The sequence below is a fragment of the Phycodurus eques genome, chromosome 12 (assembly GCF_024500275.1).
Source record: "Phycodurus eques isolate BA_2022a chromosome 12, UOR_Pequ_1.1, whole genome shotgun sequence".
Taxonomy (NCBI): domain Eukaryota; kingdom Metazoa; phylum Chordata; class Actinopteri; order Syngnathiformes; family Syngnathidae; genus Phycodurus; species Phycodurus eques.
The window spans coordinates 11,363,649-11,391,257 of NC_084536.1; the positions used below are offsets into that span (position 1 = coordinate 11,363,649).

The 27,609-nt window shown below is 40.1% G+C and overlaps 2 protein-coding genes and 1 long non-coding RNA gene across 6 annotated transcripts in view; 2 read left to right on the forward strand and 1 right to left on the reverse strand.

The window, feature by feature from the left end:
• Positions 1-19,162, reverse strand: part of usp37 (ubiquitin specific peptidase 37) — a 33,669-nt gene extending 14,507 nt beyond the window's left edge. For 3 of the 4 annotated variants that reach the window (XM_061692220.1, XM_061692219.1, XM_061692221.1), the window contains exons 1-10: positions 18,997-19,162; positions 13,179-13,402; positions 10,451-10,601; positions 10,229-10,320; positions 9,743-9,858; positions 9,529-9,606; positions 2,895-2,983; positions 2,646-2,742; positions 1,789-1,944; positions 1,570-1,701 (exon numbers count right to left, since the gene is read on the reverse strand). In XM_061692220.1, coding sequence (XP_061548204.1) covers positions 1,570-1,701; positions 1,789-1,944; positions 2,646-2,742; positions 2,895-2,983; positions 9,529-9,606; positions 9,743-9,858; positions 10,229-10,320; positions 10,451-10,601; positions 13,179-13,352 — 1,085 coding nt within the window. In that variant the 5' untranslated portion in view covers positions 13,353-13,402; positions 18,997-19,162. Of the gene's footprint in view, positions 1-1,569; positions 1,702-1,788; positions 1,945-2,645; positions 2,743-2,894; positions 2,984-9,528; positions 9,607-9,742; positions 9,859-10,228; positions 10,321-10,450; positions 10,602-13,178; positions 13,403-18,996 lie in introns of those variants that run through there. The other variant, XM_061692222.1, reaches the window with a different exon arrangement.
• LOC133410740 (uncharacterized) lies at positions 906-1,940 on the forward strand. Its single transcript, XR_009769575.1, has 2 exons — positions 906-1,327; positions 1,604-1,940. It is a non-coding gene; the product is annotated as an uncharacterized LOC133410740 (long non-coding RNA).
• Positions 19,163-19,656: 494 nt separating the features above from the next.
• Positions 19,657-27,537, forward strand: cnot9 (CCR4-NOT transcription complex subunit 9). Its single transcript, XM_061692698.1, has 8 exons — positions 19,657-19,997; positions 21,172-21,357; positions 21,452-21,567; positions 23,232-23,341; positions 23,481-23,590; positions 23,915-24,013; positions 24,099-24,190; positions 26,351-27,537. Exons 1-8 carry the CDS (start codon positions 19,980-19,982, stop codon positions 26,517-26,519), a joined length of 900 nt encoding a protein of 299 aa, XP_061548682.1. The 5' UTR covers positions 19,657-19,979; the 3' UTR covers positions 26,520-27,537.
• Positions 27,538-27,609: the final 72 nt, after the last annotated feature.

Genomic DNA, 27,609 nt, shown 5'->3' on the forward strand with positions numbered 1-27,609 from the left:
AGAGTGAGTAAGGGAGCTTTTGCACAGCGATTGTGTTTTTTTTTTTTTTTGTTTTTTTTTACATTGGTGGACATAGCGAGTTGAGAAACCAATGACATCATCAATTAGTTGACGAAGACTCATAGTCACCTTAGTGTCGACCACAAAAAGTCATTCAATCCCCACTATTTTTTTAAATAAATACATCTTTAATCCAGAAAAAAAAAATTCTCATAAAAATACAATACTATTCTTATTATTCTTTATTCCAGTGATATCCCAATTTTAATGTAGTAAACATGCAACTTTATTCTCTATTATTTATGTTCCATTTTCACATAGAAAATGACTAGTTCAAAAAAAACTTGGAACTTTCTTGTAAAAATAGGACTCTCCTGCTAAGGACTTTAATCTTGATAATATGCGACTTTAATCTAAAATAAACTTTCTCTTGAAAACATCAAATTTTAATATATTTTTGTAAGGTAACAAAATTTTATTGAAATTTAAATTATTGCAGTGTAATTGTTTTCTCTTTTCAGTCTGGAGGGCCTAACCATCCTTCAATTGTGAAATTACCATGCAGTGTAAATCCAGCCATAGTATTACCGTATTTTCCAGACTATAAGCCGCTAACATTTTCCCCACGTTCTGAACTCTGCGGCTTACGCAACGATGCGGCTAAAATATAGATAATATATAAATGCTTAAAACATGACAGTTTCCCATAATGCACTAGGGTTTGGACATGCGCAGATGCCTCCAGCGTGTATAAGACGACGACACTAGTTTTTGGCGCACTCAACGTAAAACAACACACACAAACGCAAATTTTTTTTTTTTTTCACACCCTCATCATGGAAAGTACAAGAAAAGCATATGATGCAGCTTTTAAGTTGAAAGCCATCGATTTGTCTATCGTGCTTTTAAAGCGGCACTCCGATGTGTGTGGGAGGCTTGGATGACCAGCGGTGAGAAATCTTTCACAAAAACGGGCCGCATGCGAAAATCATCCTTTTGTGTGGTCTGCCAGTGGATCTTAAAAGCGTGGAACAGTGTGAAAGAATCTACGATCCCCAACGGATTTCGAAAGGCTGGACTGCTACGTGAGGAGAACAGCACAACTTCAGCGGGAACTGTGTCGAGATGAAAATGACATTGAGAGAGACACCGACAGAGACTGAAATGGTGTGTGACGGAGATGTTCTGAGGCTGTTCAACTCTCACACTGAAGAAGACAACTTCAGTGGTTTCAGTGAAAAGGAGGAGGATGAATAAAAACTGACTTTTCTGTTATGTTTGGGCTGTTTTACTGCCGTGTTCCAGGCACTGGTTGGAAACAATTTAGGTATGTAAATAAATATTTAATTATATCTAATTTCACAACTTATATATCCGCGGTGTACTCTGGTGCGGGTAATATATATCTCAAAACAAATTCTACAAATTTAGTGGGCGCGGCTTGTATTGCGATGCGCTCTGTCGGTCGGAAAATACGGTACATTCTATTGGGTTGTTAGACTAGCAAGATAAACACTATATTCGAATTAGCCCACAGTCCCACATGTTGTAATTGAGTTTTTTGACTACCTGAGCAACGCATTGACAGGCACTTTCTTCCAAGGGATGCTCTGCCTCAGCATGTCATTGGAGAAGGACGGCAGGCTGAAGAGCGACTGCAGAATGGCATTCATATAGCAAGTGTTGCCCAAATTTGAAAATCTGTCAACGATTTACACATCGGACAGCACTGTCAGAAAAACACACCAGCAAGGGTGGCCTCTGATTGCCAAGAAACTAAAGTGTTACCCTTGCAGAGGAGGCTGCGACTGGGCTGGAGTGGAGGGTCTCTGCTTGTTCCAACCACCATAATCCACAGAGGGCCGTACTTTCTTGAAAGGAGTGGAGTGATTGGGCAGCAGAAGGCTGCGTTTGGCTGTGGGCGTGAGGGATGTACTCGATGGCCTGAGATTTTGGAAATGTCATACAATTGTTACTGCGTTCATTTTAAAGGAGACATTATGCTTTTATCACAATTCAAACAAAACAATTAAATAGTTGTGAGCTGTCTGTGATGTGCTTTCATTAAAATACTACAAAGATCAAGAATTATAGTACATTTACTTATGATGCAAAAATATATGCCTTTGCATGTTTCGAACAAGCAAACCTGTCTGTTTTCAGTCAACTAAACAATGCGTGTGGGTGAAAGGCCAAAAACGCACAAAAATACGCTACATTTGTTGAAATGTAGTGACTAATGTTACGTTTGTATTTCCGCTGTGAAATACGCATGTGCCCTCTAACCCCAATAAATGTAACTTTTTAACTATGCCGTTTTTAATTTATGTGAGATGTTTTCAATTTTTTCTTGACCCTGGAGGGAAAAAAAATGTTTTCAATTTGTTTTCCCTCCAGGGTCAAGAATGACATCCACTAGAAATGATAAGGTATTTTGTGTGTTAAAATATGGTCAAACACAATCTAACAAGAGCGTCCATTTTCAAGGAAATTAAATAAAAATACACCAACTAGAAAGCAGATTTTGGACATAATTCAAAGAGGATGGCAAAAAGGAAAAAGTATGTGGTGTCAACATTTTTGTGGAGACCCTGTATTTTAACACTACACACGCTGTACTTCCACTGACCAATCGAAAAGCTCACCTTTCTGAAAAGGAGTGGCTCTGGCTGTAATCCTTGGTCACAGATCGACTGCTGTAGAATGAAGTCGGCTGGAGGGGAGTTGTTGAACCAAGGGGAGCTGAGAGGATTAAAAAAAACAAAAAACAAAAAAACTACAGAGACATGCTGAAATATATCTTGGAACAGCACAAATATATATCACATCACATATATAATCGGACTAATATACTCTAGTCCGATTATATATGTGATGACACTATACTATTTTACCTATGCTCCGGTTGTCTTCTGCCTGTTTCAGTTTATCTTTGCAGCTCAGTAAAAACTTCCTAGATGGGTCCGAAGTGGCCTTGTTGTTGCTTTAAAAAAAATACACAAACAGTTACACACAGATTGTATTAAGCCTCCTGTTACGTTTGTTTCACAGGTACACCAGTAATGAGCCTGGGTCAACCAGGTTTAATTTTAGGCGGTAAGCATTGTTGGGGGAACCTCAATAAACATCATTCATATCTCATCTCCATTACTAACCATTTCAAATCAATATTTAGATTACTACCTCTCATAGATCATGGTTCAATGAGGATAATGTACTTGTTTGTCATTACAAAATTCATTTTAAAACTATTTAAATGTAAAAATATGTGAAATTAACTACTTTCACTGGATACAGTGGTACCTTGACTTACAAGTGACTTACGAGTGGGGTTGGGAACAGTAAGTAATATCCATTTGTAAAGTCGAGAAATACGATTTCAAAATCGATACAACTTCTGGCAGGAATCCTTAGATACTAGCAGTTGTAGGGCTGTGGACAGAATATCACGAGGTTAGACAACTGGTTGCCTGAGGCGTCATCGTTTTCATCTCTTGAAGCAAGCGTGAGAGCAATCGTCCTGTGCACTGCGTACATAACGCTGTGCTTCCAACCAAAAACAGCAGTGGTGGGTGCGATACTAGTTTAGTTCTCTCCGTAGCATAACTATTTCAACATCAAATAGCTTTTAGTAGTTAATCTACTTTCGTGGTCACAGCAATAGCAAATTAGCGTTCACAGGCGCTACATTTCCCCGGCAATTGTAAACGTTGAATGCAACGTCACATTACGTACCTTATTTCAAGTCCGCCATCAACACCAATAGATCATTTTACACTTGAGACTATGAGAGTCCCAGGATGCACATGTCTGGAAACAATGAGTGCCTTCAATTTATTATCACAGAGTGCAGATACATAAGAGTAATCCTCTGCTATATGACGGTTGTCCCGCCGTATTTCAGATTTTTGTTTGTCCAATTTGTACAATCCTTTTGTTATCCATTGCTCTTGCTCACTATGTTATGTTGCAGGCTGCCACAATAGCAATTCTTTTAGGGCGACATATTTTCCCTAAAACTGTCATGATAAACGATAGTATCAATGTTTTTTTATACGCTACTGATATTATATTATAGAGCATAATTCAAGTAAATCCTTTTTAAGAACAATTAACTTTCACTTCTACAGAATATTGGCATTGTAATATTGAACAACAAATAAAATATCGATAAATCAAAAATACAAATAAATCAGACTCAGGCTCTGTTTGCAAAAATTGCACTTAACCAAATATTAAACATTTGGTACATAGGTATAGTCATTAACTCCCTAAAGAGGCCCAAAATATTTCTTCAAGTCTGCAAAATTTGAATGAATTAAAAAAATAAAAAAAATACACCAAGTACTTGAAAGCAATTGGGCTTTGTCACTGTTTTTAAATGAGATCCCATACATTTTAATATCACTTATTTTTTAGTCTTTATTTTTATTTATTTTATGTTGTCGTGTTATGTACTGTATAACTTCTGCTGCCTCTTGGCTTTTGAAAAAGAGATTTCATCTCTCAATAAGCTTTCACCTGGTTAACCCTCGTGCATTATAATCACAATACATACGTAGGGGTCATTTTGAGACAAAACATGGTTCAAGCTTTTAAAGTAAATCAAATATTTTTTTTACTTTCAACCCCTCAAAATGTTCAATGGCATCAGACCTATCCATAGATATATATATATATATATTTTTTTTTGATGGCCTTTATAGGCAATAAAAGCAGTATTGCGTTATGACCGTAACTAAATATGCTGTACACGCACACACACATATATATATATATAAATATATATAGCCGCGTTTCATCCATCAGCGATAGAGAGAGAGAGAGAGAGAGAGAGCGAGCCGCGTTTCATCTTCAATGCCCTTGCTGATGGAAGGAGGTTTTCATTCAAAATCTCACAACACATGGCCCCATTCATTCTGTCATTTACACGAATCAGTCTTCCTGATCCCTTTGCAGAAAAACAGCCCCAAAGCGTGATGTTTCCACCCCCATGCTTCACAGTAGGTATGATGTCCTTTGGATGTAACTCAGAATTCTTTCTCCTCCAAACACAACAAGTTGAGTTTTTACCTGAAAGTTCTATTTTGGTTTCATCTGATCCTATGACATTCTCCCAATCCTCTTATGGATTATCAAAATGCTCTCTTGCAAACTTCAGACGGGCCTGGACATGTACTGGCTTAAGCAGGGGAACACGTCAGGCACTGCAGGATTTGAGTCTCTATTTAAATGCACAGTAATATTGAGCAGGTAAGTGTCCAGCCAGACTGAAGTTAAAATCTTCATTTTTTCATGCCCAATTATACTGTAGTACGTACAGTCATTAGAACATTCCTAAAACCATAAATTTTTAATCAATAATTTTACGCGTATGTTTTAGTATAATATGCATTAGTATTTCTATATTTGAGTGTGATTGTGTGTAACACAATCCATGACAAATAATTTGGTCCTATGACACCAAAATGAAAACTGTCGCATGTTTGATTTTTTTTTGAATATCTTCCGTGTCGTGTGACAATAACGAGAACATGAATCTGACGAATCACCTGACGTCGACCAATAGAAGTGCGGCTTTAAACGGCACATTGTCTCCCTTACTCGCCATTGTCAGCATTTATCCACACACACAACCAATGTTGACCGAAACTTTAGACCATGACTTACCAGAACGCTGCCATGTTTACGTACAAACGTTAGCGCCATATTAAAAGTATGTTAACATTACCTCAAACTCTCCTTGAAGATTGGACAGTCCAAAACATCCTCACCCAAGCACACATAGGGCTTGAAGTTTACGGATTCTTGATTGCCCAGGGCAAGTCAAAAACAGTCACGGGCAACCCAGCAAAACATACAACAAAATCATTCTAGTTGCCGTGTTCAATACTTTTTCCCTGTGTCATTACACATTATTACTCACCACTTAATTTCTGAGATTATTTGTTCTACTTTCTTTGTATGTATGGATTACATGGGTTGTTCCTGACATCTGGTGAAATTTTCATGTCAATAGCACCTTTGGAAATATATTTAATGAGAAAAATGGTGACATATTAAATACTTATTTCAGCCGCTGTATAGCAAACATTTGAGTGCACTTGACCAAACAGGGCAAGCAAACATTTTAGGGTACTTGCCCGAAGTCAACTTCCAGCCCTGACCCAGGGACGACACCACACCTCTAGGTTGCTCGGTGTGTTGTTTGAATGGTTATAATTTACCATAAATGGCCAACTTGCATTGGCTCCCGGTCTACTTGAGATGCGATTTTAAGGTCATGTTACTTATAAAATATTACACAGGTTAGCACCCTCCTATGTTGCTAACTTAGTTGGACCGTGTGTTCTGTCCCAAAAACTACACCCGCAAAACGCTGTTCATTTGGTCACTCCAAAACCCAGAAAGAAGTCTGCGGGTTCTCAAGGATTTTCCATTCAGGCTCCAGTACTCTGGAAGGCCCTACCCATGAATATTAGAGCTGCTACCTCAGTTGAAATGTTTCAATCCTGAGTTTAGACTCACTGTATTTCTACTCTTTGTAATTTAGATGGAGCAATGTGTCTATTTAAATGACCTGTTCATTTACTGTATATACTTGTGTACTGTATACAAAGTATCTTCAAAAGTATTTTGTAGCATTTTAGACAAAAGGTGAAACAGTGACCTCTAGGGGGCATTCAAGGATTGGCCACTGACATAAGTTTGTTTTCAGTCAGGTCAAAGCAACATTACAACTTGACAGAAATAAAGAGTGCTAACTTAGTGTAATTAAATTACTTTATTGCGACCATTTCAGGGTGTACCCCGCCTCTCGCCCAAAGATAGCTGGGATAGGCTCCAGTGAGCCCTAGTGAGCATAAGCGGTAGAGAAAATGGATGGATGGATGGAAATTAAATTACTTTGCAGACACCGAAACTTTAGAGCATGAGTCAACAGAACGCCGGCATGTTTATGTACAACTGTTAGTGCTAGCACTAGTTTGCTAGGCTACAGAAAGTTTTGTTGCCTGCTTGAGAGCCGTATTTTATTAAAAGTACATGAACATACCTCAAGCAATCTATGAATGAAAGTCCTCTCCCGAGCATCGGTGATGACCACTGTTTTTCCTTATTATATAAATCCGACCCCCCACACACAATAAATCTATCGTTATCGTTGCCATGATAACGAGTATCCGCTGGCCTTTGATTTGCCAAGATAAAGCCCAGGGTTCATAAAAGACGGGATGCGGCGGTATCGGAATATAAGATTTTATTGCAGTAGTCTGAAATAGTGCAATCGTGAAAGACCAAATTTGCCTTGTAGTCTGATACAGGCATTATGTGTTGTCTGTCTGGGACACCACCAAATGTTTTTTCACCGACAAGATTTAAATAAAACTATTGTGAGTCAGTTACAGTACTACATCACAAGACACGTGACCAGGCTAAAAATAAACGAGCTTTTAGATTGGTACAAGACGGCAATGTGGAGTAAATGTCTTTTGTGGAGCCAATCAATCACATCATTGATCGAATCGGCGAATTATGACAAAGCCGATCAGCATAAAATGCTAATTATCGGCCGATACTGATCAAGCCAGATTGGTGTAAAGTCTCCTCGTCAAAGTGAATTATCAAGGACAGTAAATCTCCATTGTTCTGCTTAACTATTGGTCAGTCGTGCACGGCCACAAACTGCAAAGAAATCGACAGTTGCGATTTCCGTCTCCATTTACTCCAGGGTTTTTTTCACTGCGGCCAGACCAGCCGAAAAATTGAAGTCAAGGCGGCCGCTACAATTGTTAATAGTATGTTACCGTGACACCCCGCCTCTCCGCCAACAACAAACAAAAAGCTTCATATATTACAACATTGGACATCAATGCCATTTTAGGCTTTAATTTTTAATCTCTTTTTTTTTTATTTTAAAGTTGGCGCCGGAGCTTAATGAAGCCTTAAGGCCTCTGTATACTCTCGTGCTCGCAACCGACGCATTGGGCCGCGCAGCCCCTATGCGACACGTGACGTGCACACAGCTTACTCAGCTTTCCCCTTGGTTACTCAATACCGCCATTCTGAATTTCATTTAGTGGCCACACATATCACCTACACTTCCGCCTTCTTGATTGATTTTGCAATATAATTAAACGTGTCATCTAGGTCCATTTGTTCTAGCAGGCACTGTTCCACGGTCGCCATTGTTGTTGCTTTGTTCCAGAAAGTATTAACGGCTACCGGAATTGGCCATAAAATGCAGAGGAAACTACACTCTGTGGTGTCCTAGCCAATACCAGCTGTAGCCACAGGCCCGACTTGTAGGAGAACTCCAGCACATTTTCAAAACAGTGTGCGTGGGTTCCGCTCAAGTATAAAGGCAAACTGCGCGCGTGATAGCCGCAGTGACGTCAGCGCGGACGCCGCCCGTGCTAGTATAAAGAAGCCTTTGACCATGCGTTTGGCCCCTGGTGGCTGGCTAACTAGGTTGCGGTCACTGCTGTTGATGTTAAAAAAAGCCCAGACAATCAGACTCATTTAATCGTGGCAGCCAAAATCGTAATCACGATTAAAATTTTATTGATTGTGCAGCCCTAACTGGGAGTGACAAATAACTAAGCGAGATCATTAGTTTTTCCTCTTATTGCGCTTGCGCACACCGTGATGACGATGATTAATGTAGCATGCAGCCATACTTCAAGCTATTTCTTTCCACTTCCTGTTGAAGTTTACTGTCAAACTAAAGCAAAGTATATAATAATAAAAAATTAAAAAAAAATACATTTTGTGCATTTAAAACAACCACATAACTTTGCCTTAGGAAAGTCCGCTAGCTTAATGCTAAGACAATGCAAAATGCATAGCGTCGATGTAACCTTGAAGTAAAGGATTTTTTTTAACACAAATGCGGGAACACGTAGACAGACAATACAATACTCAAAGGCATACTGACAAGCTACTGCGAAAAATGGCATCGGCCATTATATTGCCCCCCCCCCCCCCCTAGTGGCCAGGGCACGCACACCAGAAGTAGCCACACAATTAATTAATTATGACATACAAACAGTTTTATTTTATTTTTTTTTATAAATAAAGGTACAATACTAAAGAGTGCTATTTTTCTTTATGGCGGGCTGAACGGATTAATGGAATTGCAATTTATTTCCATTGGGAAAGATGATTTAATATACTAGTGCAGGCGTGGCTAACCAGTCTGAGGCTAAGAGCCACAATTGTTACTGTGTTGTTGGTTACGCTTCCAAATGGGTGGGGGATGTTGTACCGTACTCCGTTCATACTGTTTCCGTTCCGCATTTTCGCGCGGCCTGAACGTAAGTGTTGCAAGAAGCTGGTTAAAGAGCCACATGCAGCTCCCGAGCCGCGGGTTGGCCAGACCTATACTAGTGTTTTCAGTTATGAGCATGGTCATGGAACAAATTTAATTAGCAAGTCACAGAATCACTGTTTGTTGATTACAGAACCCAAGCGGGAGAATTTACACACTCAATCGCATCGTGTATCAGTTTAAGTGCAAACGACTTTTACCTCGAGGAGTCATTTTCTTTGGGGTAGTCCTCACTCAAGTCGCTTTCGGAGGGAAGTAGTCGCTTTCTCTTTTCACTCCTGGAAAAACAGGGCCAAAAAGAAGGTTCTGAAATGATTCAAATGGATATTTGGGTGCTTATTCTGGACAAAAAAAAAAAGCAGCTACTTCCAACCCAAAAGTCAACATCAACGGCAAAACCAATGGTTATTATACCGGTTCTCGGAGAGTCCGGTTCGAACAGGCGTGGAGGCCGCTCTGCTCGGACTGCCCAAAGGTTTACGCGGTGTGGATTCCTCCCGTCCCTCAGCACTCTGCCGTCTCGTTGTGGTCTACAAGATGGCCAGAGTCTGGATATCTAGTTTCAACTAACTCCCATTTGAAAAGTTAAAATCATCTCTTTATGAAGTGTGCACTAAAGAGTAATCAACAGACACTATAAAATGGTTAATTTTACTTACGAAAATCTTGTAAGAATTTTTGGCAAGTTGAGTTCATGATAAGATATAAACCAAGGGATTGTGTTGTTACTGAGACTTTTTGGATATTTAAACATGCCCTTGGGTCAAATTGACCCAAGGACATGATTGCTGTAGCTAAAAAAAATTAACAAAACGAGGGGGGGGGGGGGGTGAACAGATTCCAATTGCTATCAAAGTCGGGATGTATTTTTGTTAGTTTGTTTTTTACACAATTGCTCACCTGTCTTTCCCCAGAGGGGCTGATTTCATTTTTCACTGAGCGCCGAGTCGGCACGCTGAAGTTTACACTTCCATGAGATGATTTTAAGACACCTTGAAAAGGAAAGAAGAATCTTGGCAAAAGCACATTTTGCAGATTTGACAGGACACCAATGCATCCACTCATTATCAGCTACTGCTTTCATAATGACTTTTAAGTCGTTTAGATAATTTAAAAAATTACTTGTCTTTCCTTGCTTCAGCTTCTCCAGGTAGTCTCGAGTCTTCTGGGCCAAAGTGGGAGGCATTTTGTCCAGAGTGATGACGCTCTTGTCATTCAAATTCAGTATGATTCGGTCCATGTTGGAGGAGACCTTCTTCACATTCTGATTCAGCTACGGTCACGAAAACAAATGCATACATCAGATTTTCATTAATAATGGCATGCCTTTCCCTGTTGCTGCTGTTTTTCAATGCATTTATTGATTTCATGTTTGTGACATTGTTTTCTTTGAACGTTTTACTTTTTGGGGTGACTAAGGTAAACAAGAGACTTGTGAAGACTTGAAGTTTGTTTACCAGTGTTATATTAAGAGAAAAATGCAATGCAGTGTTCAAAACAGTATAATAGCACTTTAGCATACTTTAATTCAGAAGTACAACACTTAAATCAGCAACTAAACAATTATCAAATTAATCGACAACTATTTTGATAATCATCGTTTGGAGCCCTTGTTTAACTTAAAATTGTCCAAATCCTCCAAATTTCAGCCTCTCAACAGTAAATATTCTCCAATGTCTGTAGTCATCCATGAAAGCAGACTGATTATCTTTGTGTTGAATCAAAATAAGACAGTTGAAAACATTTGCATTTACATTAGGAAAACAATGATCAACATTTTTACCTATTTTCTGACAAAGTACATACCAAACCAGTACCTGAATCAATCTATTTATGTTTGTGCATTTTCTGCTTTGTCAATTTGAAATGCCCTGTTTTTGGATGGAAATTAAACATTTTTTTTTTCATCCGATGCATCCAGTAATTGAAAAAAATAACAAAATCTATAATCAAAATATTCATTTATTACAGCCCTAGTTTAATTGAATACTCTTAAGGTGTGAATGTCAGTGTCAGAGCTGCCAAATGTTAAGGAACGTCCTTATTTGTTCCGGAAAATACTGAACGTTGACTTTGTTACGGGCATAACACGGATTGTTCTGGATATTGGAACAAAACAAAAACAAAAAAATCAGCATCTGACATTACTGGCGCATACACATTGAACAGCTGCTTGGTGCACGCTATTTTATTACGCCCCCCGGCTGCCAAGCTGCAGAGGTAAAAATTCTCGTGTCCTGGGTCAACAGATTGTAAGTCACTGATTATCGCCTCCATGGTAGGGAATAAGCTACACTTCTTACCATGCTTCTGACAAAAGTGTCACGAAGGGAGGATGAGGAGTGGATAGGCAAAGAAGCATGCTAATTGGTAAGCTATCGTTACAAGCACTCACAAAACATCAAAATAAGTGATTTGGTGAAACAACACACTTGTCACATCGGTCTGGCTGGAACCACATTTTCGCAGAGAGTAACCAACTTTGAACAACAAAATAACAGGCCAATTATAGTCTGTTTAAAGATATAAATATAGACTAACCATATCCACAAAGGATGCCGCGTCTGAACCGGAAATGAATTAGTGCATCACTGCACAATTCACTTCAGAACATGGGCAGGTTAAAAGTATATTATTCATTCATTCATTTTCCGTACCGCTTATCCTCACGCGGGTCACAGGCGTGCTGGAGCCTATCCCAACTGACTCTGGAAGAGAGGTGGAGTACATCCTGAACTGGTCGCCAGCCAATCATAGGGCAATTTAGAGTTGTCAATTAACCTACCATGCATGTTTTTGGAATGTGGGAGGAAACCGGAGTACCCGATGAAAACCCACGCAGGCACGGGGAGAACATGCAAACGCCACACAGGTGAGGCCGGATTTGAACCCGGGTCCTCAGAACTGTTAATAAATATTTGTAATATAAGATAACCTTAATTAGTCCCACAGTGGTGAAATTTGCATCGTTGTAGCGGCAATTGTTGATGTAGGAAATATAAATATGTAATATAAATAGCATGCAAGACAATTACATTTGACCTTCTTGAACATGTACATTGCACAAAAAAGAAACCAAAACTATTGTCCATACATAAACTATCCAATTCCATCCATCAGCAATGTTATTTGTTAGTTTGCAAAATAGAGTGCTGAGTTTTAATTTTGACTTTTGAGATCTGATTAAACTGCTTGAATAAGCTTTTTTGTTACCAGGGTTGAAAACAGAATTGGCAAAGATGAATAAACCGATAGACACAAATTTTTGATGATGGAACGTCGACATCTCTTACACTGGCTCTTTGACTCAGGCTACAATTGCATCCACCATTAAAAGGTTGACGTAATAAAAACATTAAAATGACAAATGTTGAAGCCATAATTTACTAACGATTATGACAGGCAGGCGGAAATGTGCTTGAAATATTTTGGGGAAAATATGGAAACTCAAACAAATTTGGACAAATTGTTCTGGAAGTGAATTGTGGTTGGCACCTCTGTAGTGTTAATGGTTGTTTGTCAAGATGTGCAATGCGATTGGCCACCAGTCCAGAGTGTATTCATCACTATAAGCTTAATTACATTGTTTTGGGGGGCCAGTCAGCATAGGCTCCAGCTCACCCACAATCTTACTGCGGACAAGCGCAACAGAAAATGGATGGGCGGATAAACAATTGTTCATACACTAAAAAGTGTTACTCTCTTTTGTACAGCAATTTGGCAAAAACAACGCAAAAATCCACACTGTGAACGTGGTTTATTAACTCACAAGCACTGAGAACGTCGCCAGAGATGATGTTACAGCATGCAAACCTGATGCACACATTTATTGAATTCATTTCCATTTTACCTGGAAGGTTTTGCCCACCCCGCCGCAGTTGAATCTTAAGCACAGGCTGACTTTATTGTCCTTTTCCAGTATCTCAAAAGTCCCTTCTTTCCACCGCGAGGTGCCGACATGCAAGCTGTTGTAGCGGATCTTCACAGAGCCGCCACTGGAGAGTTTGGGCACTAGGGTGGCCATGGCTTAACGATCCCGTCGGTGCACTTTGGAGGTCGTGGAGCAATCAAATCCTACGCAGAAAAAGAACAAAATATAGGTATGTGTGTATCCGCCGCTGACTGGCTGTGTGAAGTCACGTAGTAGCTAAAGTCAACAGAGGAGCAAGCAGAGGCAGCTTTATCTAACACAGAAATGCAGTTGTCGGGGCGGACCAATGACACCAAAATAGTCCATCCATCCATTTTCTACCACTTATCCGAGGTTGGGTCGCGGGGGCAGTAGCTTTAGTAGGGACGCCCAGACTTCCCTCTCCCCAGCCACTTCATCCAGCTCTTTCGGGGGGATCCCGAGGCGTTCCCAGGCCAGCCGAAGGACGTAGTCTCTCCAGCGCGTCCTGGGTCATCCCCAGGGTCTCCTCCCAGTGGGACGTGCCCGGAAGACCTCACCAGGGAGGCGTCCGAATCAGATGCCCCAGCCACCTCATCTGGCTCCTCTCGATGTGGAGGAGCAGCGGCTCTACTTTGAGATCCTCCCGGATGACCGAGCTTCTCACCCTATCTCTAAGGGAGAGCCCGGACACCCCGCGGAGGAAACTCATTTCGGCCACTTCTATCCGGGATCTTGTTCTTTCGGTCACGACCCACAGCTCGTGACCATAGGTGACCAAAATAGTCAATATAAGTAAATTAGTATATGATCGCCAGCACTTGCTGAAATTACAATGATCCAGTGACTGAGTTTGCTCAAAAACGTTTATGGGCTTTGCAGCGTCCGGCGAAGCAGCGGATTCGCATAAAACCGACAGAGGCGCAAGCAGAGGCCGCTTTATCAGATGCAGAAATAACAACTTAGCTAAACAGTAGCCCAATACACATCACCGTTCGCATTCATCTTCCTCTCCAGCGTTGTTCGCCGAATGAACACTAAAATAGATAATCCATAATTGGAACTGATATCAAAACACACAACAGCCCTTCTTCAAATGTTTGAACTAGGCTTTACATGATCAGGGGCCGATCACCAATCGGCAAGTTTAAAAAAAACATAACCGATCCGATCACAAGATGGAGCAAAGTGTCTATTTACATGACTTGTTCATTTATTGTACATACTTGTGTACTATATAATGTATCCATCCATTTTCTGTACAGCTTATCCTCACAAGAGTTGCGGGCCCGTCCCAGCTCAAATTATTCTCTAGCATTTTAGAGAAAAGTTAAAACACCAATGACCTCTGGGGGGCATTCAAGGATTGGCCACTGACATAAGTTTAGGTCAAATCAACATCACAACATGACAGAAATAATGGGTGCTAACTCACTGCAATTAAATTACTTTAATAAATAATGTTAATGACGTGCTTACTGTCCCAGCTATACGGATGGTTGCGGTCCAGAGTTTATCCGTTTGACTTTTTTTCTCCGTCCCCCACCCGCCACGGTGCGTTGCTTGAACGCGGCATGCTCCTCATGTGCATTCTTCAGGTGTTAGATCAAATTTGTTATGTTGAAGCATTTACATGACGTTCCCCACGACGTACTTCAGTTGTGCACATACTGCAAATAACTCGCGTGTTGTTTGTCTGAGATACCGCAAAATAGTCCCACACAGACGACGTGTTTTTTCACCAACAAGATTGAAAAGATTGATTTTATTGGCCGTTAGATAGTTACAGTACTGCGCAACAAGACACGTGACAAGGCTAAAAATAAACTAGCTTTTGGATTCATACACGACGAAGACGCCGATCTAAATGACTTGTGCGGAGCCGATCGATGACGTCAGAACAATAATCAGCAACAGCAGGTTTAAGAAAAACTGACAACTGGGTTATATAAAGTCCCTCCATCCATCAATTTTCTGTACCACTTATCCTCACGAGGGTCGCGGGCATGCTGGAGCCTATCCCAGCTGACTCTGGGCGAGAGGCGGGGTACACCCTGAACCGGTCGCCAGCCAATCGGAGGGCACATATTCACACTCACATCTATGGACAATTTGGAGTCTTCAATCAACCTCCCACACATGTTTTGGGGATGTGGGAGGAAACCGGAGTACCTGGAGAAAACCCACGCAGGTCCCAGAAGAACATGCAAACTCCACACAGGCGGGGCCGGGATTTGAACCCCGGTCCTCAGAACTGTGAGACAGATGTGCGAACCAGTCGTCCACCGTGCCGGTTACATAAAGCAACTTTGAAAATAGGAACGTACTGCAGTTGAATCAAATAAAAATTATATTAGAAAATCCTGAAAAATAACCAATATATCCAATAACAAAAATATATCTATTTAAATTGCAACATAAGAACTACTTAACTTAAACATAAGCACATTCTACATTTCAATACATTAAATACAAAATAAATTAGAAAACCATGAAAAATAACCTCAATAAATAAATACAAATGTTACTTTTTAAGTGCAAAAAAAAGTTACATTCAGCTTTTTTTTTTTTTACTGGCAGCATATGGTGGGAACCACATTTGCTTCCTCCACAGGTGCAGCAATACATTTAACTTGTTGACGCAAGTGGGGTTTCCTTTTATTGACAGTGTCATGGCAGAAAAGAATCATGTAGTGCGCCTTGCGGTGCTTCGCTGTCTCTGTGTGTGCCTTGTTTAATCGCTGATCCTGCTGTCGCACACAATGATACACACTTGTAGTAACAAGTTGAAGTCACAAACGAATATTGTTATTATAACTCGTTTTTCATAGGGTTTGAAGAATATGTGCCAGAGAGTATTGTTACATTGCCTGTTTGTATGTCTTTACACAGCGTTTGTGTACAAATATACATTTTGAGAGATACAAGTGCCGCGAGTTCAATGCCGATTTTCGTTATCTTGTCAATGGCATTTTTCATTCATTGTGTGTTAGCTTTGAGCTAGAGATTTTTGTGAACAAAAACGAAGAAAGCAACTAAATCTGTGATGTATTTGAAAATTCAATAGGTGTAATTATTTTGTTATGTGAGCTTAGATTCACAGTGATCTTCAACTGGAGTGTCAATAAACAACTAAGCAAGCAACATTCACTCTTACTCTTTGCTACTAAGTAAGCACCTTAGCAACTTGTTGTGATTACATTCCACTCTGCATTCCATCTGGGTGCTGCTGGATAGAAGTGCTGGAGCAGAGCGTGAAAAAGACTACTTGTATAAGAGTGGTATAATTTAAGATTTTAGATCCAATACTCGTTTTTCTGCTGACAACAGAACAATTTCCGATCTCAAAGATCAGATCAGGACACCCCTAATTTGAACACGTATAATTTTTACTTTTTATTCACTTCTATTTTGAAATGCAGCCCACCTTTTATTTAGCAAGTGAGAGAATCTTACGCAGTTGCGCTCATAAGATACAACCCCAATTCTATTTAAGTTTGGACATTGTCCATACATCCATCCATTTTCTGAGCTGCTTCTCCTCACTAGAGTAGCGGGCTGCTGGAGCCTATCCCAGCTATCATTGGGCAGGAGGCGGGGTACACCCTGGACTGGTTTCCAGCCAATCGCAGGGCACATACAAACAAACAACCATCCACACTCACATCCACACCTATGGGCAATTTATAGTCTTCAATTAACCTACCATGCATGTTTCTGGGATGTGGGAGGAAACCGGGGTGAACGGTGAGGCAGACGTTCTAACCAGTCGACCGTGCCACCGTTGGGTCGTTGTGTTAAACATAAATTAAAACAGAATACAATATTTGCAAATCATGTTCAACCTATATTTAATTGAATACACAACAAAGACAAGATTCCCAATTAGCCTGTTCACCTGTGGGATGTTCCAAACAGGTGTTTGATGAACATTCCTCAACTTTCTCAGTCTTTTTTGCTACCTGTCCCAGCTTTTTTGGAACGTGTTGCAGCCATAAAATTCCAAGTTAATGATTATTTGCTGAAACAATCAAGTTTATCAGTTTGAACATTAAATATCTTGTCTTTGTAGTGTATTCAATTAAATATAGGTTGAACATGATTTGCAAATCATTGTACTCTCTTTTTATTTATGTTTGACACAACATCCCAACTTCATTGGAATTGGGGTGGTATTACCCCAGCAGAATTTGTAAGATGTGTACCATTCTTGAAAGAAACCATGAAGGATCAGGCAAAACACATTACGTTTTATTTTCAATGGGATTCAAATGAAATTATAAGGCATTGAAGAAAAAACAATTAAACAAAACAAAGACAGCAATGCGATAGTCCTTGTTCTGTCATCTGTCCTATTTTTTAAAAAATGTAAAAATTCTGCAAGGGGATGCAAACTTATGAGCACATTTGTACATATCAGCAGCCATACATATTTGTTTAGTTCTGTGTTACTTGACAAATATCAAGTGCCAAAAGTTTAATTGTATTGAATGATCGGCTGGCGACCAGCTCAGGGTGTACCCCGCCTCTCCCCCGAAGATAGCTGGGATAGGCTCCAGCAAGCCCGCTACCCAAGTGAGGATAAGTGGTACAGAAAATGGATGGATGGATAATTCTATTTGGCTGAGGCACTGATTACAAGCAGATGTAGATACAAAGACTAACCTAAGTAAAAATACAGTGGGTACGGTAAGTACTCAGACCCCCTTAAATTTTTCACTCTTTGTTATATTCCCCAAATAACTCATAGCTGTATTAGCTCAAAAGGATGCTTCTACTAAATACTGACCACAGGGTCTGAATACTTATGGCTGTGTGATATTTCAGTTTTTCTTTTTTAATAAATCTGCAAAAATGTCAACAATTCGTTTTTTTCTGGGGGGGGGGGGGGGGGGGGGTGCTGTGTGTACATTAATGAGGAAAAAAAACTTAAATGATTTTAGTAAATGGCTGGAATATAACAAAGAGTGAAAAATTTAAGGGGCCTGAATACTTCCCGTACCCACTGTATATCACAATAAATAGACAACATGATCTTCCGGTTTGATGATATTTGCATGTTCTCCCCGTGCCTGCGTGGGTTTTCTCTGGGTACTCTGGTTTCCTCCCACACTCCAAAAATACGCATGGTAGGTTAAGTAAAGACTAACGCGATAAGCAGTATCGTTAATAGTAGTAGTTCTGTAACGTTAAAATCTGAACGATATACATTTCTAGATAATTACCTGAATATTTGTCACCGGAAATTATACTTATATCACTGGAAAACACTTTAAAAAGCCTGTCTGATAATGATGATCTCTGGTAAATCATTTAATCTTTGAAATTTTACACACGTAACATACAAACTATGTACGCACAGGGGCAAACAGACATGTGACACATTTCCTACAAAAAAAAACAACAAAACAAAAAGAAGAAACGCCACGACAGTCAAATGAAAACTAGAATGATGGCCACTTCACTGTGACCGCCACAGGGGAAAAAAATGAGGGAAGAGACGACCAAAGCACTCGCTTAGCTTAATGAATTTTTACCAATAGAAGCCGAGATTGTATTACGAGATGGCACTTAAATTAATGACAACCGGGCAGAATTGGTCATTTCGGGCACAATGTCGTCCTCTCGACGACCTGCGCCTAACGGATGGCTGGAGGAAGGCCGTCCGACATTAGCCGGTCGGCTAGTAAAGCTAACGTGGCTAATTGCCTGCTTGTCATTTCGAGGGAGGTGAAAACAGTGACCTCGTTTTCCGGTGCATAGTTTGAAATGTACTTGCCTGCTGTTGGCCTACGCTCGCCGTGAAATGTTCAGTATCAAAATGTTGGTTTGGAGAGGCCAAAAGTTTGTTTGGCCGGCGTTGACCGCCGGCTCGATGTATGCTATCTTGTTGACACTAGCGAGGCGGGACTCGCAGCAGTGCAGTGCGATGATGGCGGGAACGTAAAAATACACTCCGGAAGTTACGCGTGTATTTGAGTTTGCGCATGTGACGCCACATCTCGTGATATCTCATTATAAAATTGATAAAAAAGTAGATATGAAACGCCCCTTTTCAGCTGAATGCCTACAGCGCCACTAAGCTAGGAGGGTCAAAGTCGTCAATGCATTACATGTGCATGAACGGCAAGTTTAAAAAAAGACTAAAGATGACGGTTAATTGTGCTGCGTAGGGTTGCGCGCAATCGCCGTAAAATTACGACAAGGGAACTGGGAGTAATCTTACACAGGCAGTTTTTCTTCAGATTCTTACTTTCAGATGTTCTGCTTCCATAGCACACGCTTTGGTGTCGACCAAAAATGTAAACTGTATGAAAAACGACTGGGAAATGAGCAAATTACGATTTCATTACAATGTCCATTGATTGCTATTGATGAGAACCTCAACCTTACCAACATGGCCACCACGTAGGCACGTCGGTTAGCCACGATGCTACAGCACGTTTTCGTAACTAGTCTTGATATCTATGGTTCTGCCTAACTCGAAACTGGAATCCGCGTTTTTCTTTTGCAACGATAACGCACATTCGAAAGTCTTGTTGGTTTTGCGGTCAAGCCAAACGGGAACGCGTGCGGCGTTTTAAACTTTTAGTTGTGCCGCGTTTAGCTGTTTGTAATGTAGTTGCAACACCAGTGTGGGAAGAAATTATCAGCTCGCGGCTAGCTGCGGCTAACGTTAGCGCTTAACACTTTCGTCAACTTGAACCGCACTCACTGTTGAATTTCAATTTTTTGGGGACTATTCCCACTAAGATTGTGAGAATGCTGGCTACTGGAGCCGTAAGTGGGGTTTTTTCTTCTTCCAATATTTACTCTGTGGAGTTAATTAACTACTCTGCTAAATGAATGCCTTTCTAACAACCAGGCGTTACCACCATAGTCGAATCACGCATGCTACGTCACATTAGATTTTCAACGTTCAGCTAATTTCTTATCACTGAAAGTTGTGCTCCCCAACCTTTATTGAGCCAAAGCAAATCTTTTATAGTAGAAAAAAAAATCTCATGACACACTACCAAACAAAATTGTGCCTAAAAAGTGAACGGGAACAATTTAGTATTGTTGGATTTAAATTGACTTTCTACGTATTTAGTGTATATGTTCACTTCTGACATGTCAAATTGTAACAAAACTGAAATTTCATGCGTGAAAGACAACACAAACTTTACTTAAAATGTTGAAGACAACAGTGAGAATAGGAGTGGGACTCTATCAATAAACACTAGGGCTGCAACTAACAATTATTTTAATAATGGATTAATCTGTCGATTTTTTTTTTTTTATTAATTGGACAAAAAAATCAATTCCTTCATTCAAAACCAAGACATTTCCGATTGACAGTGTAGAAAATCCCCAAAAATATTTCATTCTGATTTAGTTACTTTGTCCGTAACACGTCAGGGGGAAAAAGCACGAGAAAAAACAAACAACATTGTTTTCCAGAGTAAAAGCGGATGTTTACAAATGTCTTATTTTGATTATATGCAAAGTCTGCTTTCATAGAGGATTACAAAAGTCTTAAGAATATTTACTGTTGAGAGGTTGACATTCCGAGGATTTGGCCAATTTTATGTTAAAAGAGGCTCTCTAAACGACATTGTTCATCCAAATATTTGTCGATTAATTTGATATTTGATTAGATGTCGTTTAATTGTTGCATGATCTCTACATTAATCTAATTAAAGCAGTGTTTCTCAATCTTTTACTGAGCCAAGGCACATCTTTTACATTAAGAAAATCTCATGATACACTACGCAAACAAAAAAGGGCAACTAAAAGTATATATACTGAAATAATGATGGTGGTAGTGGAAGAGCGTTCTCAACTGAAGCACTTGATGCAGCTGTTAGCCGTTCTCGCTTATGTGTGGGACCTCTGTGTGCTTCTCAAGGGCTGAAGTCAGGGCTGCCTAGACTTCAGAGCTAATTCCCCATGTCCTCTCATTTTTTTACAGGCTGTCACAAACGTCACAGCATTGGCACAGGTAGACCGGGAGAAGATTTACCAGTGGATCAATGAGTTGTCCAGCCCGGAGACCCGAGAGAATGCCTTGCTCGAGCTCAGCAAGAAACGGGAGTCTGTGCCCGACCTGGCACCCATGCTCTGGCACTCCTGTGGCACCATCGCTGCCCTTTTGCAGGTATCTGTCTGTCTGTATGTCTCTCTACAGTATTTATCTGTTGCACAAGAGTGACCGATGTTTATCATTTATTCATATACGTTTCTTGTTTTAGGAAATCGTGAACATTTATCCCTCTATTAACCCACCGACACTGACAGCTCACCAGTCCAACAGAGTGTGCAATGCCTTAGCGCTTCTTCAGTGTGTTGCCTCACACCCGGAAACGAGGTAACTCTTGGAATCGCTGTGCTTATGATTCTTCCAATGAATTAATCGCCTTTTCGGGCAGCCTGAGGATACCTGAAAATGTTTGGCAAGCATGTGTATCTTAGTGAAAATGCAAGCAGTCCTAAACACAACACTCTTAATACTCAAGTGCCTCCTGGATAGATGAGAAAATTCACTTGTTTTTTCAGTCGTAGATCACTCTCTGGTTTTCTTGTTTTCCAAGCATGACAACTCACCAGTGTTTGTAATTGGGTGAAAATTTACTTAAGAGCAGTGATTCTTATAATGTTGTACACAAGCCCGATATAGTGGTATGCAAATAAAATTTGTAGTATTTGAAATATGCAATATGACCCAACATATTAGAATGAAGCTTGTCCCTCTCAGTAGTGCCTGGAGATACAAGTGACCCGATTTAGGAGTTTTTCGAAATATGAGCCGTCGATTGGCCGACTTTAAGCTTTGACTTGCGAGCCCAAACTTGAGAAACAAGTGCTGTATGGCAGCAGGAGGCTCCACTCACTTGACAACAAGCAGCACTTTGGCTGATATAATTAGTGAATATTCTTTAAAAAAACGCTTCCAACTGTACATTGTCACGACCAGTTGGAGTTTACTTGAAAACTAAGCATGAAACAAAGAGAATGGTACGTTGTGTATTTGAAACAACTACAGCCTCCAAACATAAGTTGGAAAACACCACAGCCACACAAGCTAACAATTGAAATAATACAAAAATAAAATACAATGATGCCAGTCGGGTGTTGAAAACCATTTAATGCTGTGGACAAGATATCGCCGGAGAAGTTACGGAGATACGTCTGGACAAGACACGAGCATTTGATGTGGAGGAATCACACGAAAGCAAATCGATCGGCACGCGTAAAATTATGAAAGAGGAACTGAATGTCGCGGGGTGCAAATGTTGTTACTGTGTGTTTGCACTCAATGCTGTACTATTGAGTGCAAGTTTTTTATTAGAAGACGTAAAACAAAAGGTTTGAGCACGGCAGCTGATGAGGGACACAAGTGTTCCTTCCATTGGTGCCATCTAAGGGTTAAGCGATGAAGACCCACAACAGAGCCAACCCCTAAGAAATACATCAACATAGCAAATATTGAAGCCATAATTTGTTAACTATTACAATTATAGAGTAATGATCATGTTACACAATTGAACAGTATTCAGAATTGTTTTTGTCCTATTACATAATAGACTGCAATAACTGTCCCGCGGTAATGTTCTTGACATCATTTACAAAATATGGAAGTTCAGACAAATTGTTCTGAAAGTGAATGCTATAGGTTGGCAGTTCTGCAGTCATAGCCATAAATGCAATTTTACTAATAACTGGTATAGTATTTTCATCCCATGTTTTGGGATTATGCATATATATGTATATATATGCAATGTATGCAATATATTTAATTCATTCATTCATTCATTCATTGGACCCACGCAGGCACGGGGAGAATATGCAAACTCCACACAGGCGAGGCCGGGATTTGAACCCCGGTCCTCAGAACTGTGAGGTGGATGTGCTAACCAGTCGTCCACCATGCCGCGGGCAGTTATTAAGGACAATAAAAATAATAAAATACTCTGAATATAATATGGAACAAATACATTAATTTAAATGCCTTTCACCCTTGTCTGTCACTAGGTCGGCCTTTCTAGCAGCTCACATCCCCCTTTTCCTTTATCCCTTTCTGCACACGGTGAGCAAAACACGCCCGTTCGAGTACCTGCGACTTACCAGCCTCGGTGTCATAGGTACATGCATTTTCTATTTGTAATGATTTTCCCATTTGTTTGGCGGTGTAATAACAATAACAATGATAACATATTACACTTCTATAGCACTTTTCTTGATACTCAAACGTCCTAAGCAGCCTCTTTGTCATCACCACAGGTGCTTTGGTCAAAACGGACGAACAGGAAGTCATCAACTTTCTCCTGACGACTGAAATCATCCCGCTGTGTCTCCGTATTATGGAATCTGGGAGCGAACTCTCCAAGACGGTATCTAACTTTTGTGATGTGGTTTGTTGACAGTGATCCGAGTAACATATTACACACCTTTGTTTTTATGCTCTGTTTTCTTCAAGATTTATAAAATGGAAAATTGACTTTTTAATTGTTGTATACAAATAGCTGTGTCTCTGGAGTACCTGCCCACACATCAAGTAGGAATTTAAGCAATTTCCCTAGTTCTGAGAACGGGTCTCTGAGTGAGCCACCTGGGAACTATTCTAAATTATGAACCAAAATGAAGAGTATGTCTCCTTTCATATCTTTGGGCTTCAGGTCGTATCTGGTCTCTCATCTCTCCATTTTATCCAATAGGTTGCTACTTTCATCCTACAGAAGATCCTGCTGGACGACACAGGGCTGGCCTACATCTGCCAGACGTACGAGCGCTTTTCCCACGTGGCCATGATCCTTGTGAGTGTCACTTCCTACTGTCTGAAGCCTGATGCCCGCACTATGTGACAGCCACCTCCCACAATGTTACCCTTTGTGTCTGTAGGGGAAAATGGTGTTGCAGTTGTCCAAAGAGCCTTCGGCGCGTCTTCTGAAGCACGTGGTTCGATGCTACCTCCGCCTCTCGGATAATCTCAGGTACATCATTGGGGCTCCCGTGACATGCCACTCTGTTTTCATGTTTCACATGTGTAAAAGTTTTCCTATGTGAGTTGCCACATCCTTTGGAGACAACACAGGACTATCGGGTTAGAGTCTAGGATAATTTTTCAGAATTGAAATTTGGTTAAAGTTTATGCCAAATAGAACTGTTTGAAAAATCTCAATTTCTTTTTTAATGAAGATTAAAATTCTTCTGTATTTTTTGCCTTTTTTTTAAATAAAAGGAACGAAAAACAGATAGAATTTGCATGTTATTTATGTACACATACATTTTGTTTTAATACAACAAAGAACATAAGCCCAACAGAATAAATACATATTTTTTCCCCTAGATTTTCAGACTGGTCAATTTTTATTTTTTATTTAATTTAACCTTGATTTATCCAGGTAAGGTAAGGAAATTGAGAACATGTTCTCATTTGCAATACCAACCTGGCTGCAGCTAGCAGAGATAAAACAAACAAACAAACAAACAAAAAACATTGTCTCGCAACATAACAGGAGGCTTAACACTATTTCAAAATGATTGACCCTCCTGCTATGTTGCACGTCAAAATGACAAATTTCAACCCTATTGTTATGCTGTGGATCAAATTGAGACATTTGAAAATCTGGAAATAATATATTTGAAACAAATGAGTATTACTGTAAACGCTTTCTGCCATTCTTTATACTTAGAAAAATTAAACAACAAATCTTAGTTTGCTTTGTTGTTATATTTATTGATGATCAATGAACAGAGCGCGTCACATTGACCCATGAACGTTGTTGTTAAGAAATGACCAAAACAGGAGGGTTTCTAAATTTAGACATAAAACTTGTCAAAAATAATAAAATGGTGTTAACCCTCCTGTTATATTGTGGGTCAAATTGACTCTCTTGGATATCAAGCACCCACGACCCTAGTGAGTATAAGCAATACAGGGAATGGATGGATGGAGAGATATAGCAAAAAAGGACAAAACAGTTTCCTTTTCTTTTATAAAAAATGGATTGTGTTATATTTTTCTGTCAAACATAGAGCATGTCACACTGACTGCGAACGAACACAACGGGAATGTTGTTAAATAGTAGGGCGACGAACAATTCAGTGGGGATTCGGATTGACTAGCGAATCCCGATGGAAAAAAAACTAATCCCAAATCATAATTTGCGCATTCGAATGAAAACAAATCAAAGTATTGACAGTTCTGACAAGACCTGCGATGCGTTGTTTACTTCCACCTCCATTTTGACTTACTGCATATGCGATGTTTTCGCCGCGATCCACGGAAGATCATCAGTCGCACACAAAGCAGTACTCTCCCCTGAGCTGATAATTTCAACGGAAGCGTTCGATAGCCGTGAGGAGCTGCACGGATGTTCATGAACGACTGCGACCGCGCCAGATGAATTGGATAAAATTATGCAATATTCATTGGACACATAGTGGCAGATGACTGATGAGAGCTAGCCAGCTACTGCTAACTAGCTGGTTTAGTAGAAGCAGATGTTGCCAGCCAGCGTGGATTTACGCATTTTATGGCACGGAGACTGGCTTAAAACAGACCACGCTGCGGTAAGGGATGCTTGTTAAAATAAGTCATTTTAAACTAAAAAAAGAAGCATTTTGGCAACCACACAGGCGAGGCCGGGATGCGGAAAAAGCGGTTGCTCGCGCCAGCCAAAATGCGGTAGCTGTCTTTTAGGTGTTGTGACTAAATCTGCGACCCCTCAAAAACTGCGACCAGGACTTATCCAGGGGGCTATAGATAGTTTTCAAATAATCAAATTAGATTTTTCATTTGTTGGACAAAGACAGGTCTTTAGTTCGGAATAGTACAAGGAGTAACGATTTGATTGTGTTTCGCTATTCATCTGTTACTGTCAATGCGAAAAGCGATTAGGGATTTCCACGGTGAGTCTGAGCTCTAACAAATAATGTTTTTATTTTATCTTTTGTTTTATGTCTTTGTTACTTGATATAGTAGTCTTTTGGCCCAGCTAAAATACACACACAAATAATTTAGCTCAAAATGTGTCCTCTTTATTTGGATTCCTTTATATGAAGGCATTGAAGATGAGTCTTACATCCCAGTAGGAAGTGCCTTCACATAGTTCAGAAGATGTAATAATAATGTGTTTTTGTATGTTCAGAGCCAGAGAAGCTCTGCGGCAGTGTCTGCCGGACCAGCTGAAGGACAGCACCTTCGCCCAGGTGCTGAAGGATGACACCACTACCAAGCGCTGGCTGGCCCAGTTGGTGAAGAACCTCCAGGAGGGCCAGGTGACTGACGCCCGGGGCATCCCGTTGGCCCCGCAGTGATGCCGCTAGAATTGTTTGTACTTCTGCCAAATGTGGTGCTAAGACTGTCCACGTAGTGAAGGGCTCCATAACAGTCGATTTGTGTTGATTTTGTGTAGGACGTTTTGGTCACATTTGCTGCTGCTTCATCTCCATTATCAAAAAAATTTCAAGCCAACATTAGTTAGATGTAAGATTTACATCCACTTGTCTGATTATAAAAAAAAGGGGGGGGGGGGGGGGAATAAATTGTGGCCGCAATACAGATTTAACATGCATATAGAATGGTAAGTTGTGGGCACAATATACTAACTTGTGGCCATTACATAGGTACGTGTGCACGAAATACTAATTTGTGGCCAGGACATACCTCGGTATCTCATATGCACGCAATACTAATTTGTGGCCCACAAAATGGTAGTTTGTTATTCCCATGAACAATTTGGACATCTGGGTAATCCAAGATATTGGTATACAGTGTGCACAAAATACTCATTTGTGGCTACGATATAGGTATAACTTGCTCATAAAATAATAATTGTCATTCCTCTGAACAGCTTGAATGTCAGGGTAAGCCACGAAATAGGTATAACATGCACACGTTATACCTTTTCTAAATTAGTACTTCATGGCAACAAATTAGCATTTTGTTTGCATGTTGTGGCCACAATTGAAACCCCCCCCTCCTCCCCCCACAATATCATGGCTGGGGCTCCATATATATTGGTGGGTACTCTGTGTACATTTTGGCCACCTCTGTTTTGGGAGTCGTACGGACTATTAATGCGTTTTACGGTTGAATATTCAAATGGTGACTTAGTTTTGTATTAAACCATGCTGAAAACTGTGAATACATTCAGTAATGATGTAAATAATAAATGTCAACGTTTGGGTAAATCCTACCACATCAAATGACTGCCAGCCCTTCCAAAATGTTTTTGGCTCCACCCCCAACCCCTCCCCCTTGTAATTTTCAGGATGTAACACATGACACTTAAGCTATATGATTGTTAATTTTCGGATAAATAAAACTTTGTAAACCTGATTCCTGACTCTGTGATATCAAATATTTCACGTGAAGACAGTCTGGCGAGGCATCAAGTGCCATCTA

Excerpts from the sequence above, each read along its gene's own strand:
- cnot9 (XM_061692698.1), top strand. Across the intron at positions 21,358-21,451 it reads CCATCGCTGCCCTTTTGCAG|GAAATCGTGAACATTTATCC; the intron begins GTATCTGTCTGT and ends TTCTTGTTTTAG. Across the intron at positions 24,014-24,098 it reads CCCACGTGGCCATGATCCTT|GGGAAAATGGTGTTGCAGTT; the intron begins GTGAGTGTCACT and ends TTGTGTCTGTAG.